The 24878-nt window shown below is 36.5% G+C and overlaps 1 protein-coding gene and 1 non-coding gene across 3 annotated transcripts in view; both read left to right on the top strand.

The window, feature by feature from the left end:
• kibra (WW and C2 domain containing protein kibra) overlaps positions 1-23046 on the top strand; it is a 166059-nt gene extending 143013 nt beyond the window's left edge. For both annotated transcript variants that reach the window (XM_088228467.1, XM_088228466.1), the window contains 13 exons: positions 3754-3862; positions 9078-9237; positions 10142-10990; positions 11291-11529; positions 12978-13091; positions 14803-14920; positions 15375-15519; positions 16388-16559; positions 17808-17944; positions 18354-18565; positions 18738-19007; positions 19781-19984; positions 21043-23046. In XM_088228467.1, the coding sequence (XP_088084593.1) occupies positions 3754-3862; positions 9078-9237; positions 10142-10990; positions 11291-11529; positions 12978-13091; positions 14803-14920; positions 15375-15519; positions 16388-16559; positions 17808-17944; positions 18354-18565; positions 18738-19007; positions 19781-19984; positions 21043-21292 (2979 nt within the window). In that variant the 3' untranslated portion in view covers positions 21293-23046. The remainder of the gene's footprint in view (positions 1-3753; positions 3863-9077; positions 9238-10141; positions 10991-11290; positions 11530-12977; positions 13092-14802; positions 14921-15374; positions 15520-16387; positions 16560-17807; positions 17945-18353; positions 18566-18737; positions 19008-19780; positions 19985-21042) is intronic.
• Positions 1403-1475, top strand: TRNAV-GAC (transfer RNA valine (anticodon GAC)). The gene has a single exon. It is a non-coding gene; the product is annotated as a tRNA-Val (tRNA).
• Positions 23047-24878: the final 1832 nt, after the last annotated feature.

Raw genomic sequence — 24878 nt, 5'->3', positions numbered from 1 at the left:
TACATTATTTGGTATAATAATCTTATTTTAAATTAACTTTTTACATTATAAGTTATGCTGTTGTTGAATTTGTATGTAACTTGATCGTTTTTCTGAAACTAGAACTTATTAATAAGAAACTACTCTAATAAGCGCAATATAACAAAAAAAATAATATTCCAAGAAGAAAATACGTAAATAAATTAAATATATCTAAAGGTTTTATTGTACTTAAAAAATAACGAAGAAAATAGTCTGAATTCCAAGAGCTTTCATTTTTTTCATATTTATTTATTATCATAATATATAATGTAAAGTAAATAACAGTGGACTGGATGTAGAATTATTTTTTACTAAAATTTTCAGTAGACCAAAGTTAAATACTAGAAAATCAAATGCATTTTTTACTTAATACAAATTATCTATGTGGTAAATAGTACGTTCGTACGTTGGCAGACATAAATATTGTAAATACCAAATTCAACAAATAATTCATATAAACCATACTGAACATTTTTACGCAGTTAAAGTTGATTAATAATGACCGAAAAATGAAACGCTCTAAGATATTAAAAAACACAAAAAAACATGTTCTTGATAAGTTTTGTTAAATGAATTTAATAAAAATATATTTGTACTCAAGATCCTGTGATCTAAATTAAGCACAAATATATTAAGTTTTGCATGAATGCAAGACGTTATGTGCATATTATATCGTATTTATACGACGCTGCGTTTGAATTTCGTTTCGGGCGGGATAGGAATTCGCTCCGCCAAATTCTAAATTACGAATTCCGATCTTGCAAAAAATATCGCGCGGGAGAAAAAAACACGGCCGCATTGTAAACAGTGTGGCAGGTGTCCCGGCCGCCATTTCTGCCTAGCCCAGCCTAACCCAAACCTTTTCTGGGATTCGGTGCATTTTTCACAGATCCTCCGCCATTGTGCCTTTTGTCAGTTTGCGGAATGCGCACAAAAAATGCGCACACATACCTGTCTGGCAGAGGTGTTACTTTATTTTATTTATTTATTGCATTCTTGGGGAATTTAACGATGGCCATTCTTCCTTTTCTGTGTTCCGATAAACAATAACTTCGGAACGTGGGTTCGAGTGTGGAATTTTATAGTTTTTTTTCTTTTTACAATTCACAATAAAAACATATTTTTACAGCGGCCATATATCAACACGAACCATCGTGTTTTCGAGTTAATATTTATTTTTTAGTACCTCTTTATTTTACGAGTAAATAAATATGCTTGACTTTTTTCTGAATTCAGATATTATCAAACTTAGTAAGGAGTAATCAAGATTGACAAATATTTGAACAGAAAAGTAGTAATTAGAAGAAATTATTTTGTGCGAGATACGTGTAAAAAAGTAAAGCAGTACGTAATTTATTTATGGCCGCATATTTACATTGTCGGCCTCGTGGTGTAATGGTCAGCGCGTTTGCCTGACATGCAAGAGGTCTCGGGTTCGATTCCCGACATGGTTGATATGAAATATCTATTAAACATTATGTTTTTACACCGGAATATTTCATAGTCCCCGGACTGGTACCTGAAGCGCAAGACTGATCATCTTAACTTCATGTTACAAAAACGATCAAGATTCGCCTGCGATTGGTGTGCCAATGCAGTGCACTATGCACCATTAGGTGCGGAAAGGGAATGATGATGATGATGATATATTTGCATATTCACAATAGGTTTAATAAATAATGGTAAAAGTATACATATGAGGATATTAAAAGCAAACTTAGAAATGTCCATTGAAGGAGTTTACTAAGGAGAGATATTTACTAAAAACTTTGAAAAAAGAATTATTAGATTTGTAATTATGCTTCACCAACTCAACGGAGTTTGCTGTGTCAAGTATAATTGAAATCTGTTTTTGCAAGATTTAGAGACGGTTTTGGATTACGCTATTATTTAGGTAGGTAGACTTTTATGTATAGTTTATTTTGGCATCAATAACTCATTTTCCGTTTTTGGTGGAGATTTCTAAGTTTTTTTTTTTTTTTTTTTTTAAAAAAGAAATATTTGCGTTCTTATTATTTACCCAAATATTTAATTTTGAGGGCCATTTTCAACGAGTTGTAAATAACTCACTATTAGAAAATGGAATCAAGTTGGGATAGAGTGGGATTCGAACCACAGACCTTTGGTCCGTGAGTTTGAGACACTAGCCACAGGACCACAACCCGAGTTTGCTTCTAATACCCGCGTAAATATTTTTTTTTTTTTGCTGTGAGTCATCTAAACTGCCTAGCTAGGGATAGTTTCCCCGTTCTAAGACAGTAAATATTTTTTTTTAGTATACGACTTTTTTATCATAAATATTATCCGCTTCAAATTTTCTTTTACGAGTATCCATTTTGTTAGTTTTCCTATCTTCATAATTAATATTCAAAAGGAAATTAAATTATTATATGATGTAAAATAATAAATTAGATAAATCGTTATAAATTTTAATGAAACTGCATAGTAATGAATTAGGCAAAGAGAGGTTCATTCATATCATATCAAAATTCAGACTTGTGACACATGTGTTAAACTATTTACAAATGAGATTATGTTTATACAATATTATTATTTCTAGAGCACACATGAGTATATGCTTTTGTGTGCCCTACTTATAAATAATAAAAATACCACTAATACCTAATTTATGTTAACGCTGTTTTTGATTTTTAGAAAATATTTTAATTTACAAAAAGTAAATCATTATTCCTACGTAGTTGCAAGACATGCTGTAATCTAGCTCCTTTTTATTTTTTCACCAAATAGTGTAGTTTGTTGACGACTCTAAACAGGAAACTCCCAACCCCCCATGCACTCAGAATTACATCATAAATATAATATAATATCAATATAATGTTCTTTCAATTAAAATTGGTAATTTTTCAAATATTTAGTAATTTCAGAGAACGTTTTGCCTGTAAACTTTTAAAAGGTTTCTCTAATTGACATTTATAAAACATTTTTGTATATTTGTTTTTACAACAACAAACCATCACGCCGTTTCTCTGTAGAGGTAGGCAGAGAGGATAGAACGCCATATCACTCTGTATTTGCATACAGACCTCGCTTTCTCTACATTCATACATCTTCTCATGCGCGCACGCCGATTATTCCTACTCTTGACATGTCCTTCTTCAAGTATTTGTTGAATTTGATTGCGCCATGTATTTCTCGGTCTTCCTCGTTTTCTGCATCTGTAAACATTCGCATCGTAGATCCTTTTAGCCGTTCTTTCGCTGTCCATTCGCTCTACATGTCCAAACCGACGCAGCACCCCTTTCTCGATTTTGTCGATAATGCTTGTCTCAGCCTTGCATAGTGCACGGATCTCGACATTTGTGCACCTATCATACATAGTTTCACAACACATTCGCCCGAGAGATCACATTTCGACAGCATTCAACCTACTTTCATAACTTTTTTCCAATTTCATACTTCGCTCCCATACATTAGGGTCGACACTGGAACTTTGTGAATCGTGCTGCGTCTTTGTTGTCCTACGCTACTATTCATCATCGTGTATATATTATAATGGTTATACCATTCTTTTGTCATCCATTCGTTCCACTTAACCAAATATTTTAAAAATTTAATCACTTACGCACTGTCTCTGATGTGCATTTTCGTCTGCAATTAAATATACCTTATTGTAAAAATCAACGTGTCTTTTTAATTATGTGTTTTTTTTATATACAGTAATGAATTGAATAAACAGTTCCCATGTTAATAATTTTAATTTGTTTGTTGCAGGCCAAGAAGGAGATGTGCGATGTGAAGCAACAGAGGCTTTTATTAGCGCAAGATGAATACAAGCATCTTAGTAGTACCCTCACCGCCCTCGCTACCTCTAGAACGAGTTGTAAGTTTTATATATTTTCATTTCATACATTTTAAAGTTATTCATTTCACTTTTAGGTAACTTAAATTCCACGTGGTTATGATAGAATCTTATTCTTCTTCTTTAGCCTCATTGTCTTTACTGCTAGATAATGGCATCTTCCAAATGTTTTTGCTTCTTTTTATCCCCCGCTTTTTTCATTCGTTACCGACTATCATCGAGGCAATGTCGTCGGCTCGTCTTTTTTGTGACCTTCCTACACCTCTTTCTTTGCCCATGGTCTCCAATTTATTATTCTGGGTGTCTACCGAGTGTCCTGCCCACTGCAATTCAAACTTCGCTGTACGATCGATGATATGATAATTTATTCATTTTTTATTGTCTCTTAGACATACACCAAATTCTGGCTTTCCACGGATTATTGCGTTCATTTCAGTTTCTGGATGCTTTTAGGTGTCACAGACATGGTTTCTAGTCCGTATGTTGTCACCAGCAGTATACACGATTCATAGACGTCTTTTTAACCATACTGGGACTTTTTTGTTTTCGAAAATGTAGCTAAGCTCGCCGACAGCAGCCCAACTTAATCCTATTCTTTTTGGCAACTCCGCTGTCAAGTTGTCTTTACCATGTTTGATTTTGACAGGCTCGAGATTTAAATTTGCAAAATGGCCGTGCCATACAAATATTAAGAAAGTTTTTTGAATTCGTATTTCTATTAAAGCCAATTTATTAGTATTTCAAAGTTTAAGTTCAGTGAAAATAACATTTCTAACATAAAGACTCTTTGGCATTAGTGTAGCAGTTTTTGTTATGTTTCTCGAAAACACCAAAACGGGAGTTTGCTATCTTTGCTTCCGATGCCCTCATATATTCATCAACCACTTTGATTTCATTAAAATAAAATATAAAAATATCTTTCCCCGTTGGACTCATAACCTTTGTTTTAAGAATTAAGAATCTATCAGTGTATTATTTACTACTTAATAAAGATTTAAATATTGTATATTTTTTTGTATATGTTTTTGCTTTCTATGTATTTAAAGCAAATACAGTTTGCTACAAATGTTGATATCGAAATTTATTGCGACAAACATTTTTGAGTAAAGGATATAGAAGCGTAAGGGCTTGCAGGACTTCAATGGCTGGTTTAAGTAGTCGTTTTACACACTGTGTAATATTTACCATTCTGCCTATGTTAAAAAACAGCTAAGCCAGACTTACCGTAGGTTCAGCTGGAGCAAAGAACCAGACACTTGTTTACAAGGGAGGGGAGAATAATGTGCTCGTATTAATGTACAAATAGTACAACAGTAGTAGTAATGGCGCTAGATTCCATATTGTCCTCTCTGTTGCAATAAATTTGAATCTTAGTTCCTCGGGGATAAAATCCAGCCTTTAATTTTTATTAACGACTAAAGCTTAATAACATATCCCAGCCAGGTAAATTCAACAGATTTTGGAATGCTTTTGCTTTTTGCTTTGAAAGAAAAATACCGTCAATAGGGATAAGTTTTGTTAGAGGATATCATGTGGAATGGTCTCTCTGTTCATTTAAGGCAGTGTGTCGAATTGACAGTAAAACATATTCTAGATATCGACACGCAAATGTTCGTGTTACACGTGCCATGGGCGAGATATCCCGCTTGTGGTTATTATAGATCAGTTCCCATAGATATTTGTTTTATTTTAATAAAATTATTATATTTTGAATCAGGAACAATGAGCTAAACCGCGAATCTCCCATTATTTGTAAATAATCATGACAAATGGATTAATTAAGCAAAGTTTACTCTTAATAACAATATGCCCCTCATTTATTGCACGGTATCATTTCAGCATCTGTCACAGTGTTTGGATAAACGATACCACATTGTTTTGATAACACATTATTCATAATTTATTGTGAGCTCACATTTCAGTTTTGTTAACTTCTGCTTATTATTTAGTAAACATTTGTGAATTTTAAATGAAAACAGGTGTTATCTTGTTTTCCATAATGTTGCATACATTTGTGACTTTCACTATTTGCAAGTAGGTAAATTATTATATGCCATTTTTTTAATAACTTAAATCTGTTAACTGCCGATACAATGGGAAGTTAACAGAGTTATCCTCAATTATCTTCACGATAACGAGTATATATGCATGAATTTTTTCGGAAAATTTAAACCACAGATTACCGATGAAAATACTTAAATTTTTTATACGAATTTAAACTAAGGCATTGAGACTAAAGTTCTGTTTCGAGTTGGGACGAATAATATACTACAATAATATTATAGTATAACAAGAACATTTCGATTTGTTGCAACAGAGAGGGAAAACATTTTTTAGAAGAAAATATGGAAGTCTAGGCAATTACAGGGCTTATGACCTGACATTGCCTGCTTTAAGTGGCCACTTTACATGCTGTGTAATATTAACCATTTTAAAACATTTAAGTTTGTAAGTGAAAATTCTTGATGGAAGTTCATTGTAATTTATTATATAAATAAAACACGAGTGATACCCAGTCTCGAAGATGTCGCGAAAGCGATGAAACCGGTCACTGGATATTCCAAATTTGTGGATTAAAGTATCACTCGTGTTTTATTTATATAATAAATTAACCATTTTGCCCATAAACATAAACATTAAACAAACATCCGCATTTCCTCAACTCTTCCATCTGTTGACTTTTGTGAAGTAAAAGAGCTGAAACCTTTATCATGCGGGTGAGATTCACCCGGCTGAACCAATTCACCTACTAGGCAACGCCTGAAAACAATTTTCCAATTTTTATACTTGTTCTTTTACCAGTTAGTTAATTCAAAAATGTCTCGAGTATGTCCAAATGTTTGCTGACTGGCTGGATTTCCTCCCTAGGGAGTTATTTAGATCTAAATTTGTAGTGGCTATTTAAACCCGCCAATGACCGGTCATAAGCCCTGTAAATATTCCCTTCTCAAAAATGTTTTTCCTCTCTGTTGTAACAAATAAAGATCTGAATAACTCTCTAGGGAGGAAATCCAGCTTTGCTGCAAACATTTGGACATACTCAAAATATTGTAAATAAAAACATCATTAAAAATAGCACATTGTACATTCCTATAGAAAAAATAAACAAAGAAAAACATTCTGTTAACATGAAACAAACCAACTCAAATTATTCAAGATTAAAATCCTTCCCCGAGAAAAATTCAAGTCCTGTCTCAATAAAAAGATGAAATAAATATTTCATGTCAGCCATGTCGGGAATTAAACCCGAAACCTTTTGCATGGTAGATAAATGGGCTGATCATTTAACATAACAAATAGTAAAACTTTTTTGACTAACAATATTTTGAATTTGTCTAAATTTTTGTAGACAAGGACTGGATTCAACTCCCCGGGGAGCTGTTTATATTAACATATTACAACAGAGATGAAGAACATTTAAGAGAAGGTAATATAGAAGTCTAGGCATCTACAGGGCTTATGACCTGTCAATGGCTGGTTTAAGTGGCCACTTTACACACTGTGTAACATTCTGCCTATATTTGAACATCTATATTCCTTCAATTCTTTTATCTGTTGATGTCTGTGAAGTTAAAGAGCTGAAACCTTTATTTAGTATGTAGGTGAAATAATTCAATTAGATGAATCTCACCCGCATAAATAAAGGTTTCAGCTCTTTAACTTCACAGACATCAATAGATAAAAGAATTGAAGGAATATAGATGTTCAAATATAGGCAGAATGGTGAATGTTACACAGTGTGTAAAGTGGCCACTTAAACCAGCCATTGACAGGTCATAAGCCCTGTAGATGCCTAGACTTCTATATTATCTTCTCTTAAATGTTCTTCATCTCTGTTGTAATATTTTTTGATAAAGTAAAAAAATTTAATGAATAAAAAAAACATTTTATATTGACCGGAGGGAGGAATGTTTCCATTTGCATAAAAATATTTTGCACCTGTCATACCTGACATTCCTAAGTGCTTTCAAATAATGTCATCACACACTTTTATGTAGACACACGTACATTTTGCTCACCAGAAAAGCAACCAGGTCACGGAGATATTTTAATTACTCTGAGATATATCGGATATTGGATATTGCCATTCCTAGAAATGTATGTAATCTATCAGAGTACCTAATACTAAATAAACCTATTCAGCCTCTGCTCATTCAGAAAAATGTTAAACATTTCATTTACACCGACATATTTCAATAGAGATGGAGAGCCTCTGTAAAAAGTGACTACAGAACTTGACGTAGCGGACTTGTAACATGACATTAACTGGTTTAAGTGATTCACCATTCTGAACATGTTTAAACAGCGATCATATTGCTACTATGAAGATGTAAATCGCTGGAGGTACAATATCTCTGAAACAAACTGGGCCCCGATTACAACGGAAAGTTAACAGAGTTAATGTCAATTGCCTAATAAGTAAATTCGAATTTTGTGTATATTATAGTCCTTATAATATACACAAAATATAAATATAACTTGATTAGAATGACAGTTATCAAAAAAGTGACGGCATAACTTTGTAGTAACGTCCAGTGATCGATAGTGATTTATATTGACACACGAAAAATCATTCGTATCCGGCATGTTATTTTTTTTAATACAATGCTTGACATATAATTCAACATAATTATATAAAATCAGCATTAAAACTAAAAAAAAAATAAAAAAATATTAATGACGTTCTTACAAGGTTACATCATTTTGCCAAAATGTTGGAGATAGACAAATTGATCAATATAAATCGATTGAATAAAAAATAATTCATTTTAGGTTGTTCATGAAAAAAAATTTTAAATGTCTTATTTTTTGGTGAATAAATGTCTTAAACACGCTATATAACAAGCCTTTTTGCGTTTTTATATCAATTTTCGGAAACAGAGTTTCATGTTTGCATGAAAAATCAGATAAAATCGATTTGATCGGTACATGGTCAGTGATCAGTACTTTCCCGTCAATAGTCACATTAGTTTGGCAGCTGTCATTTTAATCAAGCTATATTTTAAGGACTACAGCATGATTTCTTTAGGGGTTTGATTCAGTACCTGTTTACAAATATTACTCCTGAAGGGTTTGATTCGGTACCCATTTTCAATGATTTTGGCACACTTAAAATGGTGTGTTTTTTTATAGTGTGTACAAAAATGACTTCATCCGCATAACGTCTCCTGGCTATCTAGGGTACAGGTTAGGAATACATTGAAATATTTTCTTATACAGTGTTTTTCTCTTGCAGTATGTTCAACGGGCAGTGGAAGCAGCGGGCGATACGACCCCGATCTGCTGAGGTCCGATGTGGCCTTGGCTAAGGATCGTGTGGCCATGCTGCGAAGGGAGCTACGGCAGGCCAAAGCTGAACTGTCCTGTACGCAGCAGGGAGTCGACACCCTTCACTCGTGAGTACTCCATACATTTCATAAGAAATTACATAACATTATGTAGGAACAAAAAAATATTTGTAGTAACTAATAAATGACTATCCATGAGAAATGTTTGTATGATTGATACACATATTACTTGTATTCTTTTGTATTATTATATCAATTTCAATAAGACACATCGGACCATAAGACGCACCCCAATTTTTTATTGAATTTTCAGAGTAAAATAGTGCGTCTTATGGTCTGAAAAATACGGTATCTAACTCATAATTATTATTTAATTCTAATACATATTGAGTTTGTTATTTGTTTTAATATTAATGTTGGTATTGAAATACTTATAATTTAAAAGCCATGTTAGATGGACACTAACTTAACCAGAGGACACTCCATATTTATGTTGAAATGCTGTAGTGTTATATAGATTCCCCGATAATAAATATGTGCATAGGTGCAATAAATTATTATTAACATTACGCCTGAGAGCGCCATATCTTCATGACTAAGTATGCCACTCACCGCAAGAGTTATCTCATAGCCACTCGCGATTTAGACCCTTATTGTGTTCTCATTTTATAGAAAATATGAATAATTTTGCTTTGAAATATTAATTTCAAAGCAATTGTCTATTAAGACAGTTTCCAAAATTGTAGCAATGTTCAGTCTACATATGTGTGTCGAATAAAATATTCTAGTGTGCGTCTAGGCACACAAGCGGTAGTAGTAACCACAAGCAAAATTTGAATGAGTACTCGTACAGGCACTAACACATTGACATAGGCTTATTAAACTTTCAAATGCACTGTATGTAAATTTGTCCACAATTCAACTAACAACTATACCCCAATTATCGTCTGTGAGCGACAATATGAACATATTTAATAACCTTTAAAAACAAATATTTTTTTCTTTCTTTCAGTGTCGAGCAAAAGATGAGCAACCAGCAAGGGTGCTACAACATCATCGAAGCACAGGCAGTCATGACCGAGTTGAGAAACATTCAGAAGTCGTTAACTTCGGGAGAGAAGGAGAAGGCGGAGCTCATGCAGTCCTTATCCAAGCTCAAGGACGACCTCACGAGGCTGCAGCTCGGGGAGGTGTCTCCCTCGGCCTCCACCCTCAGCATACCGCAGGAGAAACTGAGCACGGCCTCGCAGACGGAGCTGTGCGCCGACTCCGTCCCCATCGGCACTCGGCTGGCCGAGATGGCGCGCATGCGCCTGCAGTACGACGAATCTCGCAAGCGGGTGAAGCGGATACAGCAGCAACTCGCGGACCTCGAGGAGAAGGTCCAACCGGGGCAAGCCGAGTCCGACAAAGACCGCCTCCTGTTGTTCCAAGAAAAGGAGCAACTCTTGCGCGAGCTGCGCAGCATCACCCCGCGCACCAAGTCCGCCCAGGAGATGAACAACATTCAGCTCAAATGCAAACGGTTAGAGCAGGATCTGAACAACGCGCTCGAGATGTCGAATCGCTGCATCACCGACCGCCTGCGGTTGCACGAAGAGAAGCAACTTCTTCTGCAACAGCTCAGCGACGCCCTGAGATCCATGACCATGCTGGAGTCCCAGCTCAAGAGTCTCTCCGCCAGTACCCTGTCTGTGTCCAGCAGCTCTAGTCTGGGTTCCCTATCCACCACGAGTAGTAAGGGCTCCCTTAGCTCTGGCCTCAGCTTCACGGATATCTACGGCGGTACGCAGTGCATCATCAATCCCCTTACCGTGGACAAGCCCATCGACATGGTGGATTTGCAACGGAGAGTTGCGAGGTGAGTGTCTTCTTCAATAAATACAAGTATCAGTTAACTTTCTACAGTGCAGACCTAAAAACATTCTCCTGCATTGTTTGAGGTCTTGAAATAAAAACCAATTTTTCACTAAATCTCTAAAAGACGATAGTTCCATCAACATCGGTCACCACTTCAGAAGTATCCCCGAGACTTTCCCACTTCTTAACCCGAGAGTCAAAAAACCGAGTAAATGATCAATTCATACCATTCTTAACCACACCAGGATTCCAGACTGATCTAGTAACATTTCAATTTATAAATTAGAATGTCTCCTCTCAGGTTACTGCAGAGCTCCGGCTCGGCCAGCCCTCACAGCAGCCTGGGCAGCCCCCCCGTGTCGCCGCCGGCGCCCCTGCCGCCGCCGCCCCCGCCCGCGGCGCCCCCGCCGTACAGCATCGCCTGCCTGACGGACATCCTGGAGGTGCTGTGCACGGGCGGCCAGCTGGACCGGGAGCCCCTCCTGTCCCCCATTTCGGAGACTCCGCCCCGCCCCGACTCCAGCGGCACCTTGTCCTACTGTGAGACCCTGCTCTTTATTATTATTTATTTCATCTCGAACCTTCGTGATTCGTAAATTCTCCTATCAGACTGCGCCGGCTCGGAAACCAGTATGGTAAAATTGATTCATTTCGTTTGAAAACATCAAAATAACTAACATAATTTGAATGCTGTAAAAATCACTTTGACTTTTTGTATATTGCTTACCTACTGTAAACTTAAATTTTTTGTCTGAAACTGTTATTATTTATTTTACACATTTAATTATACAGTGTGTTCTTTAAACCCTGTCATATCCGAAACCTCGATGATCAGTATGGACGAGAAGACATATTAGCATATTAAAAAAAAAAATTAGAACAATTTTTTTTTTAAAAATGTTTTTTCGTTCCAAAAAAATATTTTAATGTGCCAATATGTTTTCTTGCTCATACTGATCATCGTTTTGGATGTGACAGGGTTTAATGAACACCCTGTAAATTTTTATGTAGTATGTTATGTTTATTTATGTATATCTATAAAGCATATCGTGGACTTAAATCCTTTAACAGCCTGCCTAAAAATGTTTGGGACATATCACAATACTATTATGAATCAAAGTGCAACTAACCTGGAAACTATGGTCAGCCTACAATTTCTACAATCCAAGCTACCTACACTTAATTGAGATTTGTAACAATAAACATTTGTATTTAAAATCAAGTATTTTTTAATATCAATGTAAAAAGTCTAAAACAATTAATTGTGAAAAAAATATGTAAATACATATATATACAGGCTGTTCTTTAAACCCTGTCACATCCGAAACCACGGGGATCAGTATGGGCAAGAAGACATATTAGCATATTTGAAAAAATATTTAGAAGGAACATTTTTTTTTAAAAGAAAGTATTAAAAAAAACAAATGGTTGCGTACTTCTGCAAGGGGGGAGGGGGGAGTTTTAAGCCCCCTCCTCGTTTCTCCCCTGCAGAAGTAAGCTACCATTTGTTTTTTAAATATTTTATTTTTGTAAATTTTATTTGTTCTAAAAATTTATTTTAATGTGCCAATATGTTTTCTTGTTTATACTGATCATTGTGGTTTCGGATATGACAGGGTTTAAAGAACATCCTGTATATATCACACTAAACAAAAATTATAAAATGTCTTCCTCGGTACAGGTTTTCCCAGTGAGGAATAGTTTGTTAGTTCAATTATTAATTATTAAGTATTAAATAAATAAATAATGTAATTTGGAACTTTGGAAAAATATCTGTTCATTAGATACATATTTATTAGACCTGCATATTGTCTTGTTATACCATGAAACGCTTGAATTTTAATTTTATATCTGTCACATAAAAGCCCTTTGGGCGTATATAATAAATAAATGTTATTCATAACCAGCCACGAGAATATCAAGTTGATCGACTTCGAGAAAATTGTCAATTATAGATCGGAGTTTTTAAACAGGGATTTTGTTTTCAGGTACAAATAGTAGATCAGTGTCTGCCGCGGTCAGCGACGAATCCGTGGCGGGAGATTCCGGAGTATTTGAAGCATCCTGTAGGCCACGAGACGCTCAACCATCTTCCTCAGTCGGTGAGTGCAGATCTTACTTTCAATGTTTCAAAATCCTTCACCTTCAACTTGGGTTTATAGTAATATTTTCTTGGCACAGTAATCAATTCTGAAGCTCTCAAATTAAGAGTGCAATTTCTTTACCACTTATTAAAATAGGTAAAAAAACATAAGCCGGTAAATGAGGCACTGAGAGCCATAGGAGCTTATGCGACATTTGACATACATTAATACCCGTATGCAACAAAACTTAAGGTGAGGAAAGCACATTCTAATTTCAAATGCAGAGGATAACCCGAAGGTGAAGACAATAGAATGTACTCTCCTCACCTTAAGGTTTGTCTCTGCATACGGGTATTAATCTGAGTGAAAAGAAATCCTTTGTTTAAGCACATTCACTCAAGCGCTAAAATCTTAGCTAGAAACCTAATCAACTGTATAGCTAAATTAAAGTTTCACAAAAAAGTTATGCGAGAGAAACGCAAAAGCCAAATTTGTGCGAGCTATTTTAGTCTTATTCATTCTATAGATGTTTGAAAGCCATTTGGCCAAAAACTGTTTAAATATCGCTTAAGTTCCTTTGGCTCTCAGCGTCTCAAATATGAGAAGTCAAATTCTTTCTTACCTCTTTTGTTACCAAAAAATTAGTACAAGATTTGTGTATTAACAAACTATAACATTTCTTTATTTCAATATAAATAGGGGCTAGAACTCTCAATTGTCCGTGGGCTCCGCGTAGTTGCTCTAGACATGTCGTAATTCAGCTTTTATCTGTTGATATACCCGGGCCCCGATTACAATGCGAAGTTAACAGAGTTATCTTCGACTGTATAAAGGAAAATCAATACTTGTGTACGTAAATGAGTATATTTGCATGAACCTTTCAAATATCTTCATCGGTAGCCTATTATTATTATTATTAATAATACACTAGCTATTAAGCTGATGCGCGTATATCAAGTGTACAACTGTACATGGTTATTAAACATTATAAATTGATGTGTGCATCTAGGCGGTTTTTGAACACATTAACTGAACTAGCACCAATCACTTTCTCGGGAAGGCCATTCCATTTCTCCACAACTCGGTTTGTCAGGAAGTTCTTCCCGGGGTTGGATGAGAAGGAGGTAGTGTTGAGTTTCAATGAATGACCTCTGAGATGGCGGTTTTCATTCATAGTGAACATTGATTTCAACTTGGGTACATTATATTGCTCAGTTAAGATTTCGAACGTTTTAATCGAGTCACCACGCTGCCTCCGCTCTTCCAGTGAACTTAACCCGAGCTCCCTTAAGCGGTCCTCGTAAGATTTATTTCTTAGGGAAACTACCATTTTAGTTGCTCTTCTCTGGACATTCCCCAATAACTCTATGTCTTTTTTAACATAGCGGTTTTTAAAATATCTGTAACCTATAACTGAACACGTTAAAAAAAAAAGAGTCCGATTTTCATACAGAAAACTTAATATTACACACAATTGAAGATGAATGTTAACTTCCCATTGTAATCGGAGCCCCGGATCATGAACCGGGAATAAGAGTCCCGATCGCTTATGCACTCTGTAACTGCAAGACTTCTCGGGACGTTTATTGTACAGAGCCCTCGAAGTGATTTCCTTATTCATCCTAAATAATACTTATACGGATTTACATTAGAGATTATTTCATTACAAAGTCATAATTTTAAGCAATATTTATAAGATTGTGATTACAAATTAGCTTTTGTGTTTCAGAGTTGAGCGCCCAAGTGCAGATCAAGCTTCAATATTCCACAGAAGAACAAACCTTATACGTGGGAGTCCAAAAACTCCGGAACCTTCAGGCTCTCTCCATCAAGGAGGAAGAATCTGTGTAAGTTGCTTATTTATTCTAATTTTAATTATCACCGTATTATAAATAATTATAAACAATGTACAATGACAAGGGTACTAGTACTGTTCTCAATTCTATATAATTTTTCAATTATATAAAAATGGACTGGTTTTTTTTTACCATTGCTACACAGCTCAAGGTCCCATTGCTCCGCAACTCGGTTTGTCGGAATTTTTTTTCTGAGGTTGGATGCGAAGACAGTAGTGTTTAATTTTAACGAATGACCTCTGAGATGGCGATTATTATTCATAGTGAACGTTGATACTCCAGGAGTAGACGAACATATGCGGGTATTAGAAGCAAATTTAGAAATCTCCATTAAAGGAGTTACTGTCAAACCTTCTATATTATATACATATATATAGAAGGTTTGACAATTATGATAATATGCGATGTTTTGTTTGTAATTAATTGAATGTTTATTTTTTTCCAGATATATTCGCGCTGTGCTATTACCTGCGGTGAGGGAAGCGGGAGCCCCCCTCCCCGCCCCCCTGCGGCTGCCCCTGCCCCTCCCGTTCCCCCTCCTCCGGCACCAGACCCTGAGGCTGCAGGCGTGTCGCCGTCAGCACTGTCTGGTGAGTGCCAAACTACCGCGCTCCTTGTTAGGATTAGATATGGGGGCTTCGAGTCCATGATGATAACTAGCCAACTACGAGTGTCCCGCAGTGCAAATTATTCCAAATCTTTTGATTTGTCGAGTATTTGCCGCGGTGATCGCTGTGACTATAACCACGTTTTGGCGAGAGCGATTTCACTTTCTGAGACATTTAACGGGGGTTTATTGCTGGGATTCAAATCAGACCCCGCGACTTAGCGCACGGTTGGATTTGCTAACCACCATGCGATACATTGATTTAAGAATAATGTAATGTAATACAAAAAATTCAAAATTATAGGGTATTACTACACTCATCTGATCGATGTCGATCAATGTCATCGGTCAGCCTGGATCGATCAGTGTGGTAGCATTGGCTGATCGACGGATACGGGTCGATAAACAATCGATCAACCATCGATCGACGATGGATTTGACAATGGATTGACAATTGATCAACCATCAGCATGGCGCGAGGTGGGGCCACGCAAGAGCCGTTTGTCATTGATCAACATCGGTCGGGTGAATGTTGTCCTTAAGATATACATAAATAAAACTACATTTAAAAAAGCAATTCTTAATAAGTAGAGAATTCAAAATCGGTTTGGCTGAATGACACAATCTATTTTACTTCTACCCGCTCTGTTCATAGCATATAGGCTAGATTAATTCAAATTATTTCCCCTTCTGGGTAATGCTTGAAATTAATATGTTTCAATCTGTTATTACTGACTTCAAATTAAATGTTATAATGGCTATTTAAGGTGTTGGGTATAAATCAAGTTTGGAATCTTGTACAACACTTCTCACCAAATAGACTCTAAATAATATCCGTTTTCCATTGCCAGGGTTTCGCGCAAGTGAGCCTCGCGGACTTTGCCGGCGATGCCGTGTCGGTGCGGTGGTACAACATCCTCACGCTGCAGGCTGAGACTGCGGCCGACTCCCACCGGGAGGAGAGCTCGGACGAGAGCACCCTCATACCTTCGCAGACCAGCACCCTCACCAGGAATCAAGGAGGTCAGTTGTCTTCTTGTTACGAGATACTATTGGCGGGGTTTCCGGCAAGTGACGTCACTAGCTGTGTTAGGCAATTCAATATATGGCAAATGACAACAATTTAATGTGATTTTTCCTAATCCTGAGTGTTTTATAATCAGGAAGTTCAGTGTTTTTTTTATTATTTGTTAATATACTATGAAACTAAGCAAAACATTTAAAAAATATACTTTTATGTATCAAATTATCAGCGCTATGAATTCTGAATGTTTTGTTATTTTGAAATTACTCCGCCAGTGACAACACAAGTTCTAGTCGGTGAGATCTATCACAACGCATCATTTTATACCATTTTTACTTCACCGTACAATTAAATGCTCCAATTTTTTACTGCATGTAAGAAAACATTTTTTATTTCCAATTTTCCATAGCGCTTAACTTCCTCATTAGGTTTCGGCCTTGTTGTGGGGGAAAATGCAGAATTCAAAAAACAACGCGGGCAAATAATAGAATACAAATTCACATAATTTCCGCACCATTTTGCATAATTTATTAATGACGACGTGTTTGCTATTGTTTATTCCGTGTCCGGGCGGATAAAGCATACAGTTCAGAGTGTGAAATAAAACCAGCCGCGGACAGGCGTCCAATTCCTGGCTGGGTGGACGTGAAATATTGGTTGCTATATTTCAATGTTCCTGGACTTGCCTGAAGTGTAAGACTGATCGCCTTACCTTTCATGTAATGGAAATGGTCTAGATAAGCCGCGATTGTAGTGCCGATGCTGTGCCTTATGCACCACTGGGTGCGGATAGGGAAATGATAATGAAGAAGGGTCTGTTATCTGAATCGAAATGTTTAGTTATTGACCTGTATTTCTAGATATCTTGGCTCTTCTAGAGTATAATACATATCGAGCCGCCCAATTTTGAGCTTCTGATATAAATGTGGGCACTGACATATATATTTATTTATTCATTTTTTTTCCATTATAAACAAAGATTAATGATAAAATAATGTGACCTCACCAGTGACCCTGGGGTTACCCGTGCCGAGGACACTTAACAATATACTTCTAAAAATATTTTTACATGTGAGAATAAACAAAGAAGACTCAATACACAGAGGTACTCGACATCAGAAAGTTTTAAACACTACGTATTTAAGTTTATATTTAATTTATGTACATCTGTATTATTTATATTATAAAACGTACAATAATATATCAAAAACAACTTAAACTATACATATGTGTTATTTATTTATCAGGAGGTGAAGAGTTGTGCGATATCGCTCCCGCGGAAAGTCCTGTCTCTTCAGATGACGAGGATGACTGTGAAGGAGACGGAGTAGAGGAAGAAGACGATGCCCTGTTGCTGCATCAGTATCCCCCCATTACTCACCAGGTAAGCCACAATTGTAATTACTACGTCTGAGTGCGAGGTTGCTATAGCACATTTCGATACACATCGTAGAACAACAACAGATGTTCAAAAAATGCGACAATGACTTTTTTGACTTGAAAAGGTTGTATCAAGGCTTCATATTTCAGGTTGGAAAAAAATATCAAATATCAAATGTATATAATGTATCAAATGATATACTTTTGTTCTAATTAAGTTGTGACATCAAGTGTCAATTTTTATTTTTAAACCATTTTCATGTAAATTTGAATAAAATCAAATGCGTCGCTGTTCTACAATCATGAGGATTTATTAACTCTACATCATTCAATTTTTTAAGCTCATATTCTGGATCGTTATATTCAAGTTATTTTCCAAACCAAAATAACCGGTGTTTATGTTTTGTCCACAGTTAATGGAGGAAGATGAGGAGCAAGAGTATCAGGAGGGTGAGGAGGGAGAGGAGGCAGAGGAGGCAGGGGCGCCCCCGCGGACCGAGGAGAAGGAGACCAACACGGAGTGCTGCATCGTGTGTCCCGAGTCAGCTGACGACCGCCTCGCCATCAAGCGCTCGCAGACCTTTTCCCCGACGCCGCAGCTGGCTAAGACCCACTACATCTGCAGGTCAGTACCTTGATATATTATATAACTGTTTTACTCCCCTGAGCAAAAGTAAGTTATGGATTTTAGACAAGTTTTACAAGTTAGTCTGACGATGTGCCGCATTTGGAGTTCCGATGCGGTGAGCATTTTGATTTAAACGAATGAATTACTTTAATGATGATTTATTTTCCAGATTAAACCGCTCGGAGTCGGACTCGTCCATGCCGCTGTACAGGCGCGCGGGCGCGGCGGCGCCGGGCGCGGCTTTCGACCGGCACGCGGCGGCGCGGCGCTCGCTGCGCTGGGGTCGCGCGGGAGGCGTGCCCCCGCCACCCACGCCGCGCGCGAGAGCCCCTCCCGCCCCCCGCACCTCCCTGGACTTGGAGCTGGACCTGCGCGCGCAGCACACGCGCCTCTCCACGCTGCAGACTGAGATCAAGGGGCTCAAGGAGCTCAAGCAGAGGTGATTACTACTACTGATTATATTCCTTCGCTGACTGGGCAGTGTGCAACTGAAAATTAATGACATTTTGACTTAACACCGCTATTAGTTTCTACGAGCCATGTCCAGGAGGAAGTAAATTCCATTTGTATTTCTCCAGGAAGTAAATTCCTTTGCAGTGCTGCTTTTTGACCTATCGAGAAGGAGTTGACACCATTACGAGTAGCTATGTTTCATTTTCATTTTCATTTCAGTAGAGCATTTAATTGAATGTCAAAGTTTTCCAAAAATGTTTGATAAATTTAATCAAAATGAACTGCTTAGAACTACATCACAGTTCACCCAAATCATCTAACGGCAGAGTGTTGTAGTAGATTTTCGGGAAGCCAACTCACCAATCAGCAGAACTCTACGACAAGAACTTGTGACGTCACGGGCGGAGTAATTACAAAACTTAAAAAAAATATGATAATACAAATACATTAAAAAAAAATTAAAAAAACACCGAACTTCCTTATAAGATGGGTGATACAGTTCAATAAGGGTCGTGTTTATGTGCATGACGATGAACGAAGTGGGTGTCCATCTTTGATTAGTGATTAACTGGTTTGTCAAAAATGGATTATCAAATGTGGGCGAAAGTGTGAAGCTGTGGTGGCAAGAAATACGAATGAATCTTACTTTCTGAACATACCCCCCTAGTTGAAAATGGCCCTGAAACTGAAGGAACATTTGGGTTGTAACGCTTTAAAAAATGAATAAAAACGATAATCAAACATATTTTTTTCACTCAGGTTGGAGGTGGCTAAATCTCAAGGCGACACTGCCGTGGCGACGTGGGCTGCTGAGGACACAGCCCTTGCTGGTCTGTGCGCCCGGGCCCAGGTGGGGGAGGGAGACAGGAGAACAGCGAGAGCGGTGCAGAAGGTGCGCAAGGACCTCTTCCGCCTGAGGAGGACCAAGGCGCCGCGAGGACGACCCGACATCATCACCTTTAGGTAGTTACAATGTTGATATATTTCGCAACATCGTTATTCCGTGTCCACTCCTCAGTTGGAGCATATGGTATCCACAAGGTGGCGCCAGGCATTTCAGTCAGCTGCCAGCTCCTGCGAATCCTCCTAAGTCAGGTTCGCGTCTCTCAGTACAGACACGAACTGCTGACGAACAGTCAGCAGCGGACATTCAGGACGTCGAAAACCTGATGCCTTGTTAAGTGGGCAAGCGTAGTTGAGGCTCTCAGGAGGCATCGCCAGTAATGGCTTAGCCAACCTTATCGCCTACGGTTGATAACAGTTGTCACCGGAGTTTGCTGTGGTTAAAAACTGCTTCAATCGAAATTACGGTTCGAAGCCTTTGTCCTAAACATTGTCATAATGTTGTCTTTAACTATTATACACTGTATTGAAAATTATAGATAGGTACGCAAAATATTACCTTAGGGATGCCCTAAAAATTCTAGTAATCGATACTTATATTATTATATAATATTAAAAAGCGCATTTTAATATCATCATTATACGCATCATTACGCAATATTTGTGTGATTTTTCTATCCTAAGAGTATTTTTGATTTCTCATTAGGATTAGACGATTTTGTTCCAATACAATATACTTGAATATTTTTTCAAAATTGAAATTACGTATTTTTCCTTCTGTTATCAAAAAAAAAAAGTGTAAAACAAAAAATCCATCATCAAAAGGCACGTTGTTTTATTAATCTCTTAACGGAATGACGATATACACTGAAAGCTCTCTCCAATAAACTAAAACCACTAAAAATCTTTCTATCTGTTATGCTCGTATTAAAAAAAACTTAATTTATTTTCAATTTCATAAACCACAATTTTAATTGATATTGCTTTCATTCCCTCTTTCACTTTGGAGTTGGACAAATTATATGGAGGGATTATGTCAGATATTGCCATTTTTCCTCGTGTCCAGTAGCAAATCCATTACCATTATTACTAGATTATTGTTATTATTTTGAAGGATTACCCAACTCTACAAGTCACCAAAGACCAACGAATATAATTGAATATGTTTTGTTTTGCAGAGAAAAAATGGTGTTCTTCACGCACCACCAGTCCAGCGTTCCCGTCCTGCCCAGCGACGAGGATGTCCCGGCCATACATTCCCCCCCCGGCGGGGGCGAGGGCTACCGCGTGCGGCGCAGCGGGCGCTGCCAGGACGTACTGGGGCAGGGGCAGGAGCAGGGGCCCCCGTCCGCACCTCCGCCGCCGCCCAGTCCCCCGCCCCCCGACCTCCACTACGTACTGGACCGAGTGCTCGGCGTCCAAGTCTAGCTAGCATACGTAAATCAATTATACGAATGGATTGCGAACGATCATTTATAAATAGGCAGAAACAGATTAAAACGTTTCTACGATCAAATAATAAGAAATATATTTGTGCCATAAAGTTATGGTATTGTACATGATTAAGAATTGAACAGGAATTGTATAATGAATGTGTAAATATAGAATTAAGAGTTGTATCCCGGTGTGGACTCGACACGGAATCTCCAGCGTCGGTGCTGGAGAGGTGTAGAATGCTAAACATGTAAATTATTTTCATACGGGGACGTTTGCAATTTGTAACAAACATTAGTCTTAAGGAAAAATTTATTCTAGTACGATTCTTTAAATAATATATAAAAATTTCTTACAAAATGTCCATTGTGTTCAATAATGTAAAAAGGACGAGAAGAAATGGGGAATGAATGGTGGAGAATATTGTTTCATATAGTTCAGCTCTAAACCCACCGAATTCACTAACTTATTTATGGTTAAATAATTTATATTTGTTAAATATTCTAGTTTGGCCGAGGGAGTTTTGCGTGTTATACACGCAACTGCGCCCGAATATATCGTAATATACAAATTGTTCTAATTATGTCGGCCTCTACAACTAATTCATATATGTATTTAGATTCATAACTTTAATAATAATATACACTTGTTGAATTTGCCTTAAACGATGTATCAGAATTCCATCCACTTGCGTGCCTTTACCTGTTTATGTAACAAAGTGCCGACTCGATATTTTGGTAAAACTCGTCTGGTAGCATAATAATGTAGAAATCTTGCCCGGAGAAATTTTCCCATGTCCGCTAGAAAATTATTATACCTTGAGCAATGAATGATCTGTTGAGATAGGAATAAATTATAGTCCCGAAACTCGACACTTACCGAGCTTCAGTTAGTAATTTCATTTTGATGGATAATGAAGGGCAAACGAAATGTAAGAAGGTAGAAAACCTCTAGATACTGTTTGTATTGTGGTGCCAAAAACGATTATATAGTTATGTCATTTGTTAGTAACTGCTGGTTGGTCAATTTTTATGATGAAATGTTAAATGTTAAAAATCATTGCTCAGTTTTAATAATGTTAAATATGAAATAAATTATTATAAACTGTTATTCATTATTGATATACCGGTGAGCAAGAAACAGAAGCTTATTTTCTATAGGTATTATTACACAAAAAATATTATATTATAAATTCTCAATATTTGGAGGACGTAATCTTAAAAACGAAGAGAAGCTGTTAATTTTCTCTTATAAAACATTGCTCACTCGCGTAGACAGTAAATTTTTTCACATTGTAATCCTTGATTCTTTAAATATTTTTCTTTCGGCAAGGCTCATCATTTTCTTAAATTGAAATGTTTAACAAAACTAGAATCTGTTTATTAATTGGTACAAAAATATGAGGGGGAATTAGTCAATTAAGTTAATTGTTGAAATGTTGGCAAATTTTACAGTAATACATATTTATTAACAATTTTGCCACATACCTCCTGTAAATACATACTCTGTCCAATAGGCTACCCCCCACCCGCGAGCTAAATATTGTACTCGTCTTGGTTGATCCAAATTAGAGTAACGAATTCCCCGAACTCGGGTAGCCTTCGGCAGTATAGACTGAACCTTCTTTTGTAGTCATATTTCTCAACAAATGTATCCGTCGACCATTCATTTGTCTGTGACAATTGATAATTTATTTCGCTGTATTTATTAAACTGAATTTTTAATAAAGGGTATAATATAAAAATGAATTCCTTCGTTTTAATCATTTTCTCCTTATTTTTAAAAACATAAATCCTCTCCAAAAAAATGTTAAGCACACCATTTCCCTATTCACATCCTTCCACATATTCATAGCATGACTAAAAACTAAAATAAAAGAGTATTTTTTTACATTTATATAAATATAATTTATCAAAATAACATTTATTCTGTGTTGACTCCATTCAGGAATGTCGCTAACAAATATAATGCAATTGCTTCATATTTGAACTAAACTGTAACCAACCGTAAAATATTTACAGATAATATGTACATCATATCTAATAATCATTATCTATACACATTTAACAATTTTAAAAATATGTTGCAACATGACAATAATACTTCGCGAACTTATTACATTTTTTAGTCAATATGCTGGTACATAAATATTACACTTAACAAAACACAAGATTTGGAGAAAACATAAAATAGGACAATAACAACTTGTTTTGACTTTTTACTATAAATATTGCCCACAATATATTTTTTTTCTATAGTTTATTTATCTATGTGTGATAAATAAATTAAAAACACAAGTGTTTTATGAAATTAAAATCGACTACATACAGGCAATAGGGAAATATCACATACCACGAATACCGCTAAAAATATATGAAATGGATTAATTGTATTTTCAAAATCAAAATGGATATTGTGGAAAAATGATTTTATACATAACATTAAAAAAAAAAAATGTCACTAGAAAAACAGAACATGTTTGGCATTGATAATTGTGACATCAAGATTCGTGACAATGTTCAATAAAAATTTGAATGTTTAGGAACAAAGTTGAAAATTAAGATGAATCGTGACATATTAGGAGCGTGGCCAATGCAGTGATCTACTAATAAGTAGCAGAAATTTTTTTTTTTACTCAACAGTATTTCATAGACCCTTATAGCCCCGCCACACTATGCTCCTTGCGCTGCTCATGCTCATGCTCCTCGCGCTGCCGCCCTCTCGCCCGATGTCGCCCTCTCCGCCCACACACTGCTCTACTCGCGCAATATCGCACTTGTCATTTGTCTTTCTATACAATGGACGATAAAACTGTGAAAGCGTGCGCGCTATGCATTTTTAGTACACCTTTTATATCAATGTATATTAATATGGAATATTTTTTTGTTTTTATATATTTTTTTATTTCCTTTTTTAATTACTATAAAATAAAAAAGCACCTTATAATCTTTCACAGAAAATTTTCTTTTCTCTTTATATAACACAAAAATATTATATCTGTCTATTTATTATAGGAGCAAAAATTCATAAACATTTCTTGTATATCCACGAACAGGCCATGCCTTTGTGGGATTTTTGTTTGCTATTTTTACAGTTAATATCTTAGAGTATATACTTTTCATTTATATGTAATTATCCTTTATATTTTAAAAGGTACTTTGTTTCACCTCTTCTGTATATTGTAAAAAAAAAAAAATTAACAAAAAATAGTAAAAAAATGTCATACAAAGAAATATACATCATTTAAAAATGACGTGCGCGTCTTGTGTGAGCGCTCGATGCGTACTGCGACCGCGCGATTATGTGGCCCCCACTCGCGCTCATATTGCCGGCCCTTTGACTCGCGCTCAAAAAACCGACAAAATAGGGAGCGATGGGCACGACGAGGAGCATGACGAGTAATGTTGCCACACTACGTCTCTGCCTCCTCTCCTCGCTACTTCCCATGCCACTCGTCGAGTGTATGGCAGGCCCATTATTACTTTAAAAATGTTAAAAAAGAAGTGAGATTTCCCAATAGAAAAAAAGGCACAATGTCACTAAATTTGCAAATCGAGTTCATAATAATTTTGCAAGGATC

Source organism: Micrasema longulum, unplaced genomic scaffold, assembly GCF_059751315.1.
Source record: "Micrasema longulum isolate JH-2025_06_02 unplaced genomic scaffold, ASM5975131v1 h1tg000583l, whole genome shotgun sequence".
Lineage (NCBI taxonomy): Eukaryota > Metazoa > Arthropoda > Insecta > Trichoptera > Brachycentridae > Micrasema > Micrasema longulum.
Note: the sequence above shows the minus strand (reverse complement) of the source record. Positions and strands in the feature narration are given on the sequence as shown.